The 15,238-nt window shown below is 39.9% G+C and overlaps 1 protein-coding gene across 17 annotated transcripts in view; it reads right to left on the bottom strand.

Annotated features, from left to right (window-relative positions):
* ANK3 (ankyrin 3) overlaps positions 1-15,238 on the bottom strand; it is a 357,107-nt gene that overhangs the window by 35,512 nt on the left and 306,357 nt on the right. For 13 of the 17 annotated variants that reach the window (XM_035329362.1, XM_035329363.1, XM_035329366.1 and 10 more), the window contains 8 exons: positions 11,008-11,219; positions 9,120-9,327; positions 8,466-8,562; positions 7,620-7,848; positions 6,912-7,037; positions 6,047-6,169; positions 5,553-5,579; positions 3,736-3,817 (listed from right to left, as the gene is read on the bottom strand). In XM_035329362.1, the coding sequence (XP_035185253.1) occupies positions 3,736-3,817; positions 5,553-5,579; positions 6,047-6,169; positions 6,912-7,037; positions 7,620-7,848; positions 8,466-8,562; positions 9,120-9,327; positions 11,008-11,219 (1,104 nt within the window). The remainder of the gene's footprint in view (positions 1-3,735; positions 3,818-5,552; positions 5,580-6,046; positions 6,170-6,911; positions 7,038-7,619; positions 7,849-8,465; positions 8,563-9,119; positions 9,328-11,007; positions 11,220-15,238) is intronic. The other 4 variants (XM_035329373.1, XM_035329375.1, XM_035329374.1 and 1 more) reach the window with 1 other exon arrangement.

Here is a 15,238-nt window from a genome sequence, read left to right as displayed (position 1 = left end):
ATTGATGTGCAAACTGTGAAGCAACTGGAATAAATTCAAATCTCTATCTCCCATGCACAATTCGGATATGCTTCACACTCACAAAGCCAATAAGAGCAAGAGCTTTTCTGAGTCAATATTTAAAAAAACAATAAAAATAAATGAAGAAAAGGAACTTTTGCATTTGTTTATCATGCGATATTCCTTTTGGTTGGAAAAACTAAAGTAAAACTTTACATGAAATGATTTTAAGAAGCATATGTCATACATCAAATATGGAAAGTATGATATATGATAAACGTGAGCAAGCAAAGCAACTGAATCAGTTTTCATTCATGCACAATATATCATGTCAAAACGAGCACACATTAATACATTTTGTATGCTGTATTAAGCACAAATATGTAAACCTTAAAAAAAAAAACATTTCACAAGAGGCCATTAAAAGAAGAGTACACTTTTTCTACAAGATGTAGTGTCTTGGTACCTTTTGAGGAGATTTCTTGCATCAGCTCAAAGACAGACCTGTTCAACTTTGCATTTCTCAAAAGGTAACATTAGAAAAGCAGTCAAAGAACAATATATTATGCAAAAACTTCCTGGCAAGGACAAACCTGTTAACTGTTGTCATCCCCCAGAACACTCAGCTTATTCATAGGCATTTTGAACAGAATCATCATCAAATACATTTTGCATCACAGGAAATACTCATGCCAGAAGACAGTATTTCTGGGAATCCCATTACAGCATACATATCCTCTGATACAGCAGTAACATTCAGAGAGTTGACACTGAAAGTAACTTAAAGGACTTTTTTTTTTCATTTTTTTTTTTTCCTTCTGTTTAACATTGGAGTTAGAAATGGGGCTGAAATATTCAAGCAACTTCTTCAACACACCTTTCTCTGAAGTTACACTAATAATTTGTCAAACTTACTTGATCTGTCTTATAGACAGACAGTAACTTACAGTGAAAGAAGCTTAGCAAGGCTAATAGTGAACTGTTAAACTTAAAGCACACACACACGTACAATAGCAAATAAGTGTTCAGTACACCACAGGTCCATATCCTGCAAGGAGAAATATGCTGGTCCTATAAAAGCCAATCGAAGCTCAGAAGCTGATGTGGATGGCTGGTGATACTGCAATATTAGAACATTTAAGTTGAAGAGAGCTTGAATATGAGGCCTGACTGGCACAGCCTATTTCAAGAAAGATCCACTTTCCCATCCTCGTTGCAATTTTATTATTAAGCACAAACATACTTTCTTCCCTCAAAGAAGAAAACACTGTGTACTTCATGAAATGAACTATATTATAAAGATTAACTATCAGCAACTGCTAACGGTCACCAGAAGTTCATACAGTCCCAAGTGTAAAAACCAAAACCCCAAAATCATTCAGGGAAGAATCAACATCAAAACAACTTGTTCAGCAGTTCATGTTTGGGAATGTCTTTAGAGGGACCCCACTGCACTGTGATGAGCCATTGTGCCACAGCTGATTAGCAAGGCAATCAAATCAACAGGCTGACCTTTTAACTGCTCTTTCTCCTGTTAAATCACGAATTCAGACATGTCTATGATGCTTTTTCTGTGCTCTGTATCACGGTCAAGAAGAACTGGTACAAAGAAAATGGAGTGATTTACCAGCATGTGAAGCTATGACAACTGAAACAGCATGAAACCAGGCCATTTTACTTTCTGAAATAGCAAAGAAATTCCCACAACCATGCCAGAATTTAGAGTGGGATAATATTCTAAAAAGTGAAGTGGTTTTTCATAACAGCCCTTTTTGGCTACTGGATGCTCTTGGCCAAAGCAGCTTCCATCACTCTGTATCCAAGATTTTATCAGGAAACAGATGTTACTACCTTCTGTGCACCAAATCGCATTTCCTTGCTTGCAGCTGGTAACTGAAAGCACTGAGTGAACCCACACAAGGAGCTCCAGCTCAGCCCTGCTCCTGCTGCTCTTCAGCTGCAAGCAAACAGTGAGCACTGAGCAGGTTTAACCCACTCCTCTTCTGTAGGAGACCTCACTGCTGGGGAGGGCAGAGGGGTCCTTTGGCCACTTTTCCAGAGCAGGGATAAGGACAGGTAGGCAGGGGAATACCCCACCTTCCTCACTCTCTTCTGCACTAGCACTGGCATTGACAATGAGGTGCAGAGGAAAAAAAAAAACAATAACAAAAAGAAAACTCTCAGTGTGCATGCATGAGCTTGAGACAGAAAACAGCCCAACCCCTGCTACTACAGAACTGCCGAATTGTGCCACTGAATTTGCTGGAAGGAGGGAGAGGTTCATCACTCATCTCTGATCAACAGAGCTAACACCCTGTAGTGTAAAGCAGCCACGACAGCCATGCTGGCTCTGTGCTGGGTAGTGTGCACACGCTCTGGAAGAGCTGCGCCTCTAAACCTGCAACCTCCCCTCGCACCAGCATTCTGCAGGTGGTGGTGGCTGATGACTGCATGCTACGTGTACACAGGAGGTGGTGGCACTCAGACTAATAGCCAAAGCCTGTCTGCCATCTTTCCTGACAAATACAGTAATGTTTGCATACCCTTTTTGGGTAGCTCACTGCCACAAGTAGAACCCATTGCCAATAGTGATACAACAATTAAAGAATGGCAGGGGACTTCTATTATATCAACACACCTTTTCCTAGCGTAAAGCTCATTAAGTGCATTTGTTTTTTTTTCCTTCCACTTTTTGCAAATGAGACCTAATGAACCTTTGGTGAATAAACACAAGACTTTTTTTTTCTTCCAATGAGGCCTGAAAAAGTAATTGTAAACAACATACACAGTCAAGCTCCTTTCAAGCAGCTTCCTTTTCCCTGTCTCTCGGTTCCCAACAAGCCTTTGACAGTACCTTAACAGTCCATCAAGATGTCTCAGTAGATCTGATAGCTTCTTCAGATGTTATATGCTTGAAGTCTTCTTCCAGGCCTGAGAAGTGTAATATATTCTGGATATATTCTGATCCAAAGAAGCCACAGATCTTATAGGATAATTAAGGAGCAGCCATCCAGTGGAAACTCCCAAGACCTGACGAAGTTTGTCTATGGATTTACGGAATTATATCAAAGGGTCTGTTGCAGGGTAGCAACTGAGAAGTTATGAGGCAGAAAGAGACAGGAAAAGTCTGAAAATGGGGAACAACAGCATTCAACTGCAAGCAGGGGAGGTGAAGGAAGAAAAGCTAAGCTGAATGCATTGTTGTACTTAATAGGGAAGGAAAGTGATGCCATGGGTCTAGTAAAGGAGTACAGAGTTTAAGAGGAAGCAATGTGTGGTGCCAAGGAATAAAAAGCATCTGCAGGGAACAGAGGAAAAAGGGAAGAGGAGGAGAAAAGAGGGAGATATAAAATATGAGAGTCTGTTTTGGCTAAGCATCTAAACTTTTAAACACTTATCTGAATGGCATTTTCCAGCTTTGCTGAACTTTTGCATATTGCTCCCTTAGGGAAAAGGAACAGACTCATTTTGAAAGCAATTTGTAACCCTACTCATCTGGAGCTATATAGCATTTAAAAGGATGTATTTCTACTTAATTAGCACGTCATTTGCCAGTCAGGATTCTTCAAGCTCTCACAACACAAGATTTCACAGACCATCCAAGAGTTTTTTTTTTTTTTTCCCTTTTTTTTTTTTTTTTTAAAGTGACACTAAATACAACGTTTATAGAAAAAATGTCTCTTCTTATGAAAAATCACGTATATATGGTTTAGTACTTTGTTAAGAGCAACTCACTCATTCCAGGCTCAGTCAGATAGCTGTAGCGCTTACGTAAAGCAAGGGAGACAAAGTTCTGACGCCGGTCGGCTTTCTCCGTCTGCAACAAAACATAATGCTGTTTGGTGCCATCCCCTATTTGGACAATCATCAAACCTCAGCACAACAGGCCACATTTTGCAGTACATATCCCCACAGGGGAAAACGGATGTCTCCGTTCAGCTTCAGGAAGGCATGCTGGAGCCAGATTTGGGCAAGCAGGCAGGGAATGGCCAGAGCTGGTCTCCATTCCTGTCTGACGTGTAATGAGTGTCAGGCACTATGGAGCGGGGAGCATGGCTACCAGAGGTGGCAGAAACCTGCTATGAACCACCACCCTTCTAGAGCAAGCAGGGAAGAGACTGCATCTCTGGGAGATGACCACATGAACTCACTCCTGCTCAATGTCTCTGCTTACGAGGTGGAAGAGCTTAGCAGACATAGCTCATGATCCTGCCCTGCTGTATCTCAATACTAGCTTATCCCATTATCACTAAATAAACTGCTTCATACTACTAGAAATGGCATGATATTTTTAATTCTCTGTAAAATAAACCACCTTTGACTAGGAGAACAGGAGATCAACACAAAAGACTACAGATACAGACATAAAACATTCAGAGAAGTACAAATTCGACTGATCAAATATTTCTCCCCAGATTGATTTGTCCTGAGAACACATACACCACAATGTACACTGGCTTTAAAGTGAATACATTAAGGACAAAAAAAAGGCATGGGAGGGGATTTTTTTTAATAGGCACAAAATGCAAAGATGCAGATTAGAAAGCAGACTACTACTGTTAACTAGTAAATTGCAGTGTAAGTTGCTGCATTTGATGGGTTAGCTGCTAATGTGACATCTTCAATATTTCAAGTCCTTTAGAAATCAGTTCACTTGACTGTGTCTAAAAATATGCTTTGTTTAGAAAGTATATGCTTTGTTTAGAAAGAAAACTTTTGTTCTAGCTATATAATAGCTCACTGGGATCAAACACTGTGAATACAAAGTGATATGCTTGCTATTATTATTTTTTAACGTGTAAGGAGTGTGTTATTTTTATTTTAGTCAGCAGGTGGCTACTGATATTTGTTTTCCACCAGGAAGAGAAGAAAACTTTGCTGCTAGGTAAAACGGATGCATCTATGTCGTTTCTTTTATAAGGTGATCTCATTTATTGCTATCTCTAGAGTAAAATCCACTCAAGTTCCTGACAATCTAATGTTGCAGTTTCCAGCAAACTGGGGATTTTTAAGCTGCAAATAACTGAGGTCTATTATTAAATAGCTTTATACACAATATTTAGAAATTCTTCTTATTTTGCCTTTTTTTTTTTTTTTTTTTACAAGAGTCCAGTCTATTTTCAGAAATAAAATATTATAGGCTACCGTTGCTAGTACTTTCTCAGACACACAAGTTACCAAAGTACCAGCAGTGTTATTTGAAGAGCTAAAAATCACACCCAATAAGCTCCTCTCAATTTTGTAAAAAATGGACTTGGTCTAAATGTAGAAATTATGTAATTATATCTTTTTTTTTTTTTTTAAATCAAAAGGAAATTATATTTTAGACTACTATTATTCAACACGTAGTTTAATTTTGTAAAATATAATATTTTTTTTCTCCATTTGTGAACTTCAACTGTTTTGCAACAAAGTATGTTGAGGATATGGTTATTCTGTAAATATTACTTCAATGCCATAGTTAAAAATATTATTTATTACTTTCTGTAACATATTTACTTTTCTTCACTACATCTGAAGAAAATGAAAACAGAAGACAGTGTTTTTATTACCTCATCATCTTGATCTGACTCTGTTTCCTTTTGGTCCAAAGATGCATTGCAGAGACAAGGAATATTATAATGGACAGCAGGGAAAAGAATATCAGGATATGAAAAGGACCAAATTGGGAGCACAAAATGCAAGCTGATTTATAAGGCAAAGCAAATCCAAAATGCCAACACACACACACACAGAAATCTTACATCCAATGCAAATCAATGTGTGACATTACTGAATGCATAAACCTATGACTTGCAGGCTGAAGCATGAGCTGTAAACAGAATCATAAAAATTATAGGAACTTGACACCACAGTAACAAGAGACTTTAAAAGCGTTCTACATACAGAAAACCAGTAAAACAAATTTAAAAAGCCTTTACCATATTCCAAAGCATTCTCATGACCAGCATTTCTTAAAGTTTCTTTAGCAGAAAAAAGACAAACTAAAAAAGCAAAAATAAAATCAAACCAACCCTAACACAAATGTTTGTTTCCCAACAAATACCTTTTTGTGTGCTGGCAAAGTGATATTCAAGTTGCAAACAGCTGTTTGTGGCAGTCCTTTTGTAGTCTTTGGTTCTTTCAAAAACGATAAACGTCCACAAGGTTCCTGGCTGGTGTCTCTTACCTAGAGAAGAAATTACAGTATAGTTGAGTAATATGCAGTAACTTAGATATCTAGAGGAGGCTTCTGGAGGGTTTTTTTTAGAGTTCCCTTCCACAAGATACTATCTAATGAGTCAAGACCAATATTACTGAGCTGGGACTCAGCCTCCTCTCTCAGCAGGATAAAAGCTGTGACCATGAAACTCTCTGAGGAAAAAAGTTCCTGCAATCCATGTAAGAAAAGACACTATCTGAGTCCAAACAGACAGCAATATCCTAATATAAAACTGAGAGGTATTTTCAGCTCACCTTCATTTTTTTCTGCAATGTTCTGCACTTATACTCAAAACTTATGTGCTTAAAAACTTCTTTTGCGCAAAAGCTATGATAATACAAAGAAAACTCAGTATCCGTTCATGGTAATTTAGAGAAGACCAGTCTGTATGCACATTTTGGAGCCTGTTCTGCTGTACAGTATGTTATCAAACGTATCACCTTTTCTTAGTCCCTCAGACATAGCGATCTAATGCTGCTATTCTGCTATTTGTGAACAGAAGTTCATGAATCCTTGTCATGGGTTTTCTGGTCCCAGCTTTGTCAGCAACTCTTTTGTGGCTTCATGCAAAGCACTCTCCACACTATTCACATATTAAACAATGACACTTACATCCTCGGGGCAAGTTAGTTCTATTTGGCTGAAAAAGAGTTATCACAAGAAAAAAAAAAACACCTCAGCAGAATTAGCTGGCTTTTTTTGCTTTTACCTTGATAGAGAATGGCAGTCTATTTTCTTTGAAAGCATAAAAATTAAAAACAAGCTGCTGTCCTCCTTTAGTCAAAGGGGCCAGGTTTCCATAGCAATCAACGTAAATAGGTTTTCCTTCCAGAACCTATCAAAGTAATAAAACGAAAATCAATAAACACTCATTTCATAGTATATCCACACAAGTAAGTATTAGCATGATTCCCCCACTACAGTTCCCGAGTTTAGTATAAATCTCCATTCAGATTAAATTCAATGACAAACTAGAAAATCACTGTGCATTATGACAAGGCATTTTGAGTGCCAGCAGTTTGGGAAACTGCTATGTGAGTGGTTTTCTGAAGTAAGAATATCTAGACTTCCTTCAAGAAACTATGTCTTGGTGCCTATAAACCAGCCCTAGTTGTGACTGTGTGTCTATGAGGCCAGCGAGAAAGAATTCCAGGTCAGCTTTCTGCAAAACCCAAGGTTACTTGACAACAGCAGGTGCAAACCCCACCAAAGACTCGCCTGGGGCATCCATTTGGAGACAGCTCTTCACATTCCCCCCTCCCTTGTCCTTTTTTGACATCACCTCAAGAAGCTTTTTGAAACAGCATTGCTGCGAACCTTTATTTAACTGCGATCACAGTGACTTTTGCCGAACTTACTGCCATTTGGAAAACACACTGTCTGTTTACAAGGAGGAAGCCAGCTGTAAGAAATATACCTCAATGTCTTTGCTTCTTGCAACTTCTTCAAAATTCTCTTGTTGCTCCAAAGTTTTGTCCACTTTGTCATCAGTCATGCAGAAGCAACGCAAATTGGATTCCACAGGGTCATTCATTTTGGCAAATATAACAAACTTTGCCATGTAAGGAACGCATATTAATTCTCTATAAAGCTGTGTTGCCAGCCCAACAGTCTCTAGTACTTGATGGCAGTCTGCAAGCCAAAATCTGAACACGAGAAAGAAAACTGTTAAAGCAGCTTTTCATTATGTTCAAACATCGCTCAAGCCTCTAAAAAGAAACCAAAAAGAACTCTACTAATTCCATAAAATTAAAACCTTGATTTTTTTTTTGTAAATTATATTTTTGTGAAAGTAATTTTACATAATCTTCAACTAAAAAGCCAAAGAGCAGCAACTTTTACATTTTAATGTACATTTTCCAAATTCTCCTATGTATGTAATGTCAATAACTTCAAATTCTTTTATTGAATGTCCACTTTCAACTTCCCTATTCTGTTGCTGTTTCCAGAAAAACAAACCCCTGTGTGGCACTGCCACCTTTGTTTAGAGAAACAGCATGTGTGATTGCCAGGAGACTCACCCCTAGCAGAAAAGGCCAGGACAAAGATTCATGTGCAACCTCAAATATGTGGTATGCTGATACGCAGTGACAAAGAAGCATCTGGTCCATTACTGCTTCATCAGTTTTTCAGAAGACTTATAGAAAGCCAAACAACAACAAACCGCCATCACCACAACAAAAAAAGCACCCTCACAATAATACACACTGTTAACCAACAGTAACTACTCCCTGGGTACATTTGACAAACTCTACCACCATACCTGGCTGAAACATTGGTTGTGAATGAGACACAGTCATTTGAAAATGTCAGCGGAGTGGTGCCTGTGATGTCCTCCCACTGTGCCGGTGAAGTACCTCCTACATAAATATAAATCATGGAGATTTTCTTTTAAAAGTCAAGCACAGCCTACACAGCAAAAAACAACTTAGATAATGTTTTCCAAGAGCTGAGCTACAAGTTATATATGTATTATGTCATATGTTACATACCAGGAAATGATGCTGATGTAAGCAAGATACATACCTACAGTCTATAGGGAAACTTCTCTTGATATCAGCTAGGCCAGAATGACTTCTGCAGGTAGGCCAGAACTACTTCTGCAAACTACTTTTATTGACAACTACATTTAATAGCCAAGGCTGAAGTTCTTTGTACTAGCTAAATATAAAATAGTATTTAATATCTGTTGGCAGGAGTTCTTTTACAATAACATGAGATGAGACTAAAAGCCCAGGGAATCAGTGGGAACCTTCCAGGTGACCTCAGCTGGCTTTGCTGAGAAGTGATCTGAAATCTACTGGACCGAGCACATCAGCCTTCCCTAACTGGAAAGAACGAGTTGTACAGCTACTTGAGTGAGCACAGAGGCACTGCTGTCACCGAAACCTTTGCAAAGACAATGATTTTATCTAACCTGTAATGCTACATAGAAGTCGAAGGCTGGGCGTCGTGTCTCCTTTGTACCCATTGGTTACACCTTCTCCTGATGGAGGTGGCACAGGAATTGTCATGGTTATTGGCTTATGAAATTTTCTTCTTCTTGGCTCCACAGTGACGATGGGACTGAAAGTCGCTTTATTTCCAAGGACTTTTTTAACGATCTCCTCTGGAACTGGTTGAGCCTGCCAGCACAGGGAAAATATTTTAAACTAGTGCTACAAATTGTCTGCGGATATGCACAACTGTTTTTGAAAAGGTAACTCAATTTTCCTTTAATTTTCTATAGAATTGTGTTTTTTCCTAGGAAGGTTTCTCCTATAGCTCCCTAGTGTGATTATTGGTGCAATTCATGCCTTAGTATTTTTCTCCACAACCCACTTATGATTTCCTAATAGCTAACTTGTTGAGCAAAGCTATACATCTCAGAAGGTTGCCCGTAGTGTTTGCTGAGAGTTTTTCTGAGGTCGCTTGTTTTTAATTTACAGTGATGGGTGACATTAAATAAAATTTCAAAATGCAAGAAGAGCCCTACTTTGTTAGCAGAGTATTGAGAAGTGGGGACTAGACATGCTGTCTCAGATGCTGAACAATTCTCACACCTGTCAGGCACAAACCCATGCTCCAAAGGAACACTTTGTACTCCTGATTTACCTCTGTCCCCAGTGCTTCCTACGTCATTCCATTACTGATTACTATTTGCCTGGGTCAAATTCATACAGAGTGCAAATAGTTGCTGTAAGCAACAGCTGAGATACAAGCAATTTTTCAGACTTTCTACCTCAGTTTTGTGCCTCTGGAGATTCCCCAACTTTTTATAGGGGTAAAGGAAGAAGAAAGAATAAGCAGTATGGAAAAAAAAACTATGTAATTTTAATAGTTTTTGTCACTCAAGACTTGAACTCAAAAATGACAGATAAGCATCTCATGGGAAACTCTCATTTTGCATGTGCTTTTTTTTATTAATAATTTTGAAGTCCTTGTTTCAATCAGGCTGAACTGTGACTTGCTGCATTATTCAAACTACACACTGTACTGATAGATTATGCAGCTACATTGTAATCTCAGCAGTGACAACACTGCATACACAGATGCATTTCCTTCACATTAGATAGCTCTGGAAAAGCAGCTGTATAACTATAATAGCAGAGCTTCCAGTTTCTCAAGTCCAATGTGAAATATTGTTAGTGGATGAAAAATGTTCCAGAGTGAATTCCAAGCACTGGAATCCAACCCAGCATCCTGATTTCATGAACCCATCAGACCTCTCAAGTTATTAAGTAATTTTAAGTGATAATTAGCAGAACCCAATGAAAATATACATCCTTTAGAGTTATTTCTCCACTTTCTGTAGAGTTTGTTCACGGAGAGTTTAATCTATTTGCTCTTCCCAGATTCTACCCACCGCCAGGAACACCAGTGTCCTAAGCTATAAGCTGTATATAGAAGATCTTTGACCCAGAAACAGCTGGCAAACAGCTGCATAAGCTCCTTCCCAGATGTACTGCTATGTCCATTGACACCAGCCACAAGCTGCTACTTGGCCACAGGAGACTGGACGGCACAGTGTCTGTGCAGCTCACAGACTATCACTGCAGCTTGCTGTGGCTCCAAACCTCTGCCTTTTCTCTCTGTTTTTCAGAGGCTAAGTAATACTCAAGGTGAGCTGGGTTTTTGCCACAGGGTGGAGGACTGTGCTTCGCCTGCACCAGGGGAGCACTGATGCAGAGCATGTGCCTGGGCAGCCACACACCAGTTCAGAGCTCAGGTGTGAGCCACAACTCGCTGCTAGGGACTAGGGAGCAGCAGGCTCCTCAGCTGTAAGCTTCGCATATTAAGACCAACCACACAGGTTATGTCCTTACCTGGAGCCCCACGCGGATTCTTTTGGTTAGAGCACCCTCAGGGAAGGATGCCTGGACGCGCGGCACTGTTGTGCTGCTCAGCACCCCTCCCTCTGGGCCGATTTGGTTACTCTCCTGCTTGATTCGTGAGACCACTGCGAAGTACTGAGGGAAATCCTTTGTGACGATCCTGCAGATACGCTTCTTCTCTAGCTCCTCAACACTGTCCAGCTCTGGTGGGAGAAGACGGTTAAAAATTCTTGACATTACCTGTCCAGGTTCAGACCAGTCACATCCAGTACGTGTAAGGTTTTTAGTCTGCCTTAAAATACTTTTAAACTTTTTTTAAAAAAAATTTACTAGAGGAAAAATAAAGAGAAACAAAACAAGACAAAAAATAACGCTATTAATCATCAAGCTTTGGTTTGCTCAGTGAGCTTTTGCTGAAATCATGACTCTGAGTGCCAGCAGCATCAGACACAGATCTGCCAGGGCACCGAGGCACTGGCATGTAACATTCTGCAGCAGCAGCTGCAAGAGGATGGCAGGTCTGCCACTGGAACCCACCGAGATGTGGAAGAGGTAGTCGAGCTTCTTTCCTCCCTCATGCAAATCTGGAAGCACTAAGTGCACTGATCTTTCTGAGCACACCTTCAGAAGATGTGTATTTCCAGTACCCTCCCTCACACAGCTCCGGCATGCAGAGAAAATCACTGTCAGTTCATGGACTAACTTTATACCATGTGTCTAAACCAGAGCTTGCCCAGCTAAAGCACTTGAGAAAGTTATCTCCCAAAGTGGCATCCACATATTCCTGACCAGACACTGAGGGCTGTGGTAGACTGTGGATGTGACAGAGCTGTCTGCCAGCACTACCTGTGAAACCACAGTGAGGATCCCTTCCCAAATCAGGCTTCCAGTCATGCAGGTATATGCCCCAAAATAACTGCATTGTGCTCCTCAGTTCCCAGAGATACTTAATGAGTTCTCAGAAACACCTGGAACAGAAACAGGTCACCAAGAATTTGCATGCTCTGCCACATTCCCAGCATGTGGGGTCACCAGGACTCAGAAAGGGATATGGAGGATCCACCTGTATTAAGTAAATTCTGTGTACTTGCATGCACTGAGGAAAACTGCTGTGTTACAAGTACAACTAACCATGCAATTGTATCTATACGTATATACATGCACTAATGAAATCCCTGGGATATAAACACTGTCCACAAATGGAGATAATTATGTGACTACCAGGCATTTCTCCTGTAATTTTCTTGCATTTTGCCTTTTAGCTATTGTAATTGGGTTTTACTCCAGCACTCCACAAGCCCCCACTCTTATTTTCCTCCTTTAAAAAGCACATTTCTAAAGAAGAAAGCTTATTCTCAAAAAGATGATACTTCTACCAGATGCAGCAAGAGAAAGCAAGAGGACCAAAAATGGTACCGTGACAACAGACACTTGCACAAGTCTGTGTGTGGCTGAGACATTTTCCTCCATGAAGCATGTAAGCTCAATTACAGCTCCAAAAGAAATAGAATTTTTGTTTGGTAAAATGTCAGTTTTCCATTTAAAACCTTCAGCAGCTAATTTGGATTAATTGCACAGTGTTGCTGTGGATCATAAGAAGCTACCAGAAAAAGATAATTTCTTATCATAACGTCAGCTTCCATTTACTTTGACTCAGAGATGATATCTGAAGCCCTCTAATGAATTAGGTATTCTGCCTGCAGCGTCTGGAAGCAATGGCTTGTGCTGGAGACAAACTGCATCTTTAAATTCCCAGGCAGGTATAATCTTGACTGGTAAATCCTGTGTACTCTAGTGTTTGTCACTAGAGACAAACCCACTGTAAAATGCTCACAGAGCTGAAGGATAATTAAAATTCTCCTAAAGTAGAAAATTGTTTTATGTAAGAACTTTTCAAAATCCTTTGAGCATGGCAGGCACTCTCCTTTAGAGGAGGAAGGCGCACAGATGAGAGTAGCAGAACAACAGCCAGGCATGGAGAGGAGCTGGACTACATATATGGACATTATGTTGAGCAATATGTATGTAAGCTTCTATGTGAAGTTGCCCTCTAACAAAAACCAACAGAAGACCCACAAAAAACACAGAAGATGAGCAATCTTAAACCACCTCTCTGGATGCATAAGGAATGCAGTGTTAGCATGGCAGAAGTAATGAAACAGGGAAAACTTGTCTTGGGAGAGATCACGTTTCCTGAACACACCTTATGCATTTCACAGCAAGAACAAGCATCACTATTTTCCTCAACTGCTGACACTTCATTCCTATGTAATGTAGTACAATTAGAAACCTCAAAGCTGTTGTTTGTTTTTAAATCATAGAGAAGTATGCTTTACACCTTAACTTACAGGTAGGAACAGCAAAGCAGAGAAGCAAAACAGAGAGGTTAATGGCAGAATTGGGAAGTCTCCCAGTGTCATTTTCCCAGATTGTGCTAATAGTCCAAAGAACACCTATTGCCGTTGAGTTTTGGTATGTCAAGAGAAAGGTATTACACATACTCCTTGTATAGGTCTTCACCTGCCTCCAAAGTATATGGTACACTTATCCTATGGCAGCTGGACGGAGTGAGTAGCCAGAGATGAGATGCAGAGAAGGAAAGAAGGTAGGAAAGGAAGATCACTCCTTACCCTCCCTCTAGCCCATGCCATATGAGTGTTATGTTATGGTTCCTGGACGGGAGAGAAGAAAACCAGCCACATTCTACAAGGTCAGAGGTGGACCTCACATAGGCTAGCTCAGGTCAAGAAATGCAATCACACCAGTTTTGTCAGGTGAGTGGCAGCTATGGATCAACTCCATCTCATATCTGATACCTTTCATTTTTACTTTCCAATAAATTAACACAGAGCAAGTGACTTTTACCTGTTAGTAGTATTAGAGAAGACACAGAACACCTGGCTGTTCCATGAGCTCCAAGGTGTCTCTGTGTGATCTGGGATCTTATTTCCCTTGCCAGGGCCTTAGAAGGAGTTTTGCTAGCTCTGAAAAAGCAAAGCTCACCTGTATTTAGAAGACTGAACAGCTCTTTAAGTTTTGCAACCTTCCTACACTTTTGACTAGCTAGAGCAGAGCTGACCTTGTCTCTGCAGAGACCAAAAGATGGGACAAGCATAGGACACTGATTTCCCCAGTAAACAGACATGCCCATTAAGAAATTGTTGCAATAAAGGCAGGTCACACAGGAGGGGGTGCTCACATGCAAAAAATTACAGGAGATGGAGGGATGCAGAAAAGGAAGGGCCAAGGATAAACTGAGGGCATTGAGACTTGCCTTAACAATGCTGGTAATGCCCCCTCCCAGCATCAGGGTTTTACATCCATAACTAGGTGCTTCCAGTGCCACAGCTAGCAAGGAGGCCTCATCTTCAAATGAAGCAATGTCCCTTATGTGCTGCTTTGTCTATTTTAGGACAGTCTCTTATCTAGCTGTTCACAACATACGGTTTAATAGTGGTATTTTAAAAACTTCTCTTGGAAGTGTGGCAAAATCACTGCAGAGTGATTTATGGTGGTATTTTAAACTTCAAGCGCAAACAAGGTCACTCTGGTTTGATCTGTAGATTCAAAGAAGCATTTGTATAAAAACTCCCTCTTCCCATCTGAAACCACACTGTGCAGCTGCCAGCATACTGTAGCCACAAATAATTGCAATTCTTGTCTCATTCCATAGTTTGCAAATGACTGTCAAAACATTCGCTGCCCTGGTGTGTGCATTTGTGCCCATAATTTATCTACAGGTCCAGAAAAGTACCTGTAAAAGGTGCAAGAATGTATAAAGCAAATGCAAGTTATACCTAAAAGAAGCCTTACTGAAAACGTAACCTATTTATAAGACAGAGAGCTTTTTCTTTTTATATATATATAAAGGCACACACACATATATTTCACTTGGCTTAATTCTAAATAAATGTAATATGGTCAAAAGCTGTGAACTAGTACTCTTGTATGTGGAATCAAACTCTTCCTATTCCTAAAACAAACAAACAAACAAACAAACAAAACAAACAAACAAACAAAAATCCCTGTATTCCATCAGCCCTATTTTACCCAGCACCATCTCTCAAATAACATTATTTTAAGCAGAAGCCTGATGGCAACAAAGGAACAGGTTCTTTGCATCGTGGTTAACTATTCTTCCATGGTAATAAAAGCAAAGTTCTGCTATTAGTTAATATCTGCATTTAATACCCTGAAGTACTGCCTTCTGCTCTGGATTATT

The sequence above is a fragment of the Oxyura jamaicensis genome, chromosome 6 (assembly GCF_011077185.1).
Source record: "Oxyura jamaicensis isolate SHBP4307 breed ruddy duck chromosome 6, BPBGC_Ojam_1.0, whole genome shotgun sequence".
Lineage (NCBI taxonomy): Eukaryota > Metazoa > Chordata > Aves > Anseriformes > Anatidae > Oxyura > Oxyura jamaicensis.
Note: the sequence above shows the minus strand (reverse complement) of the source record. Positions and strands in the feature narration are given on the sequence as shown.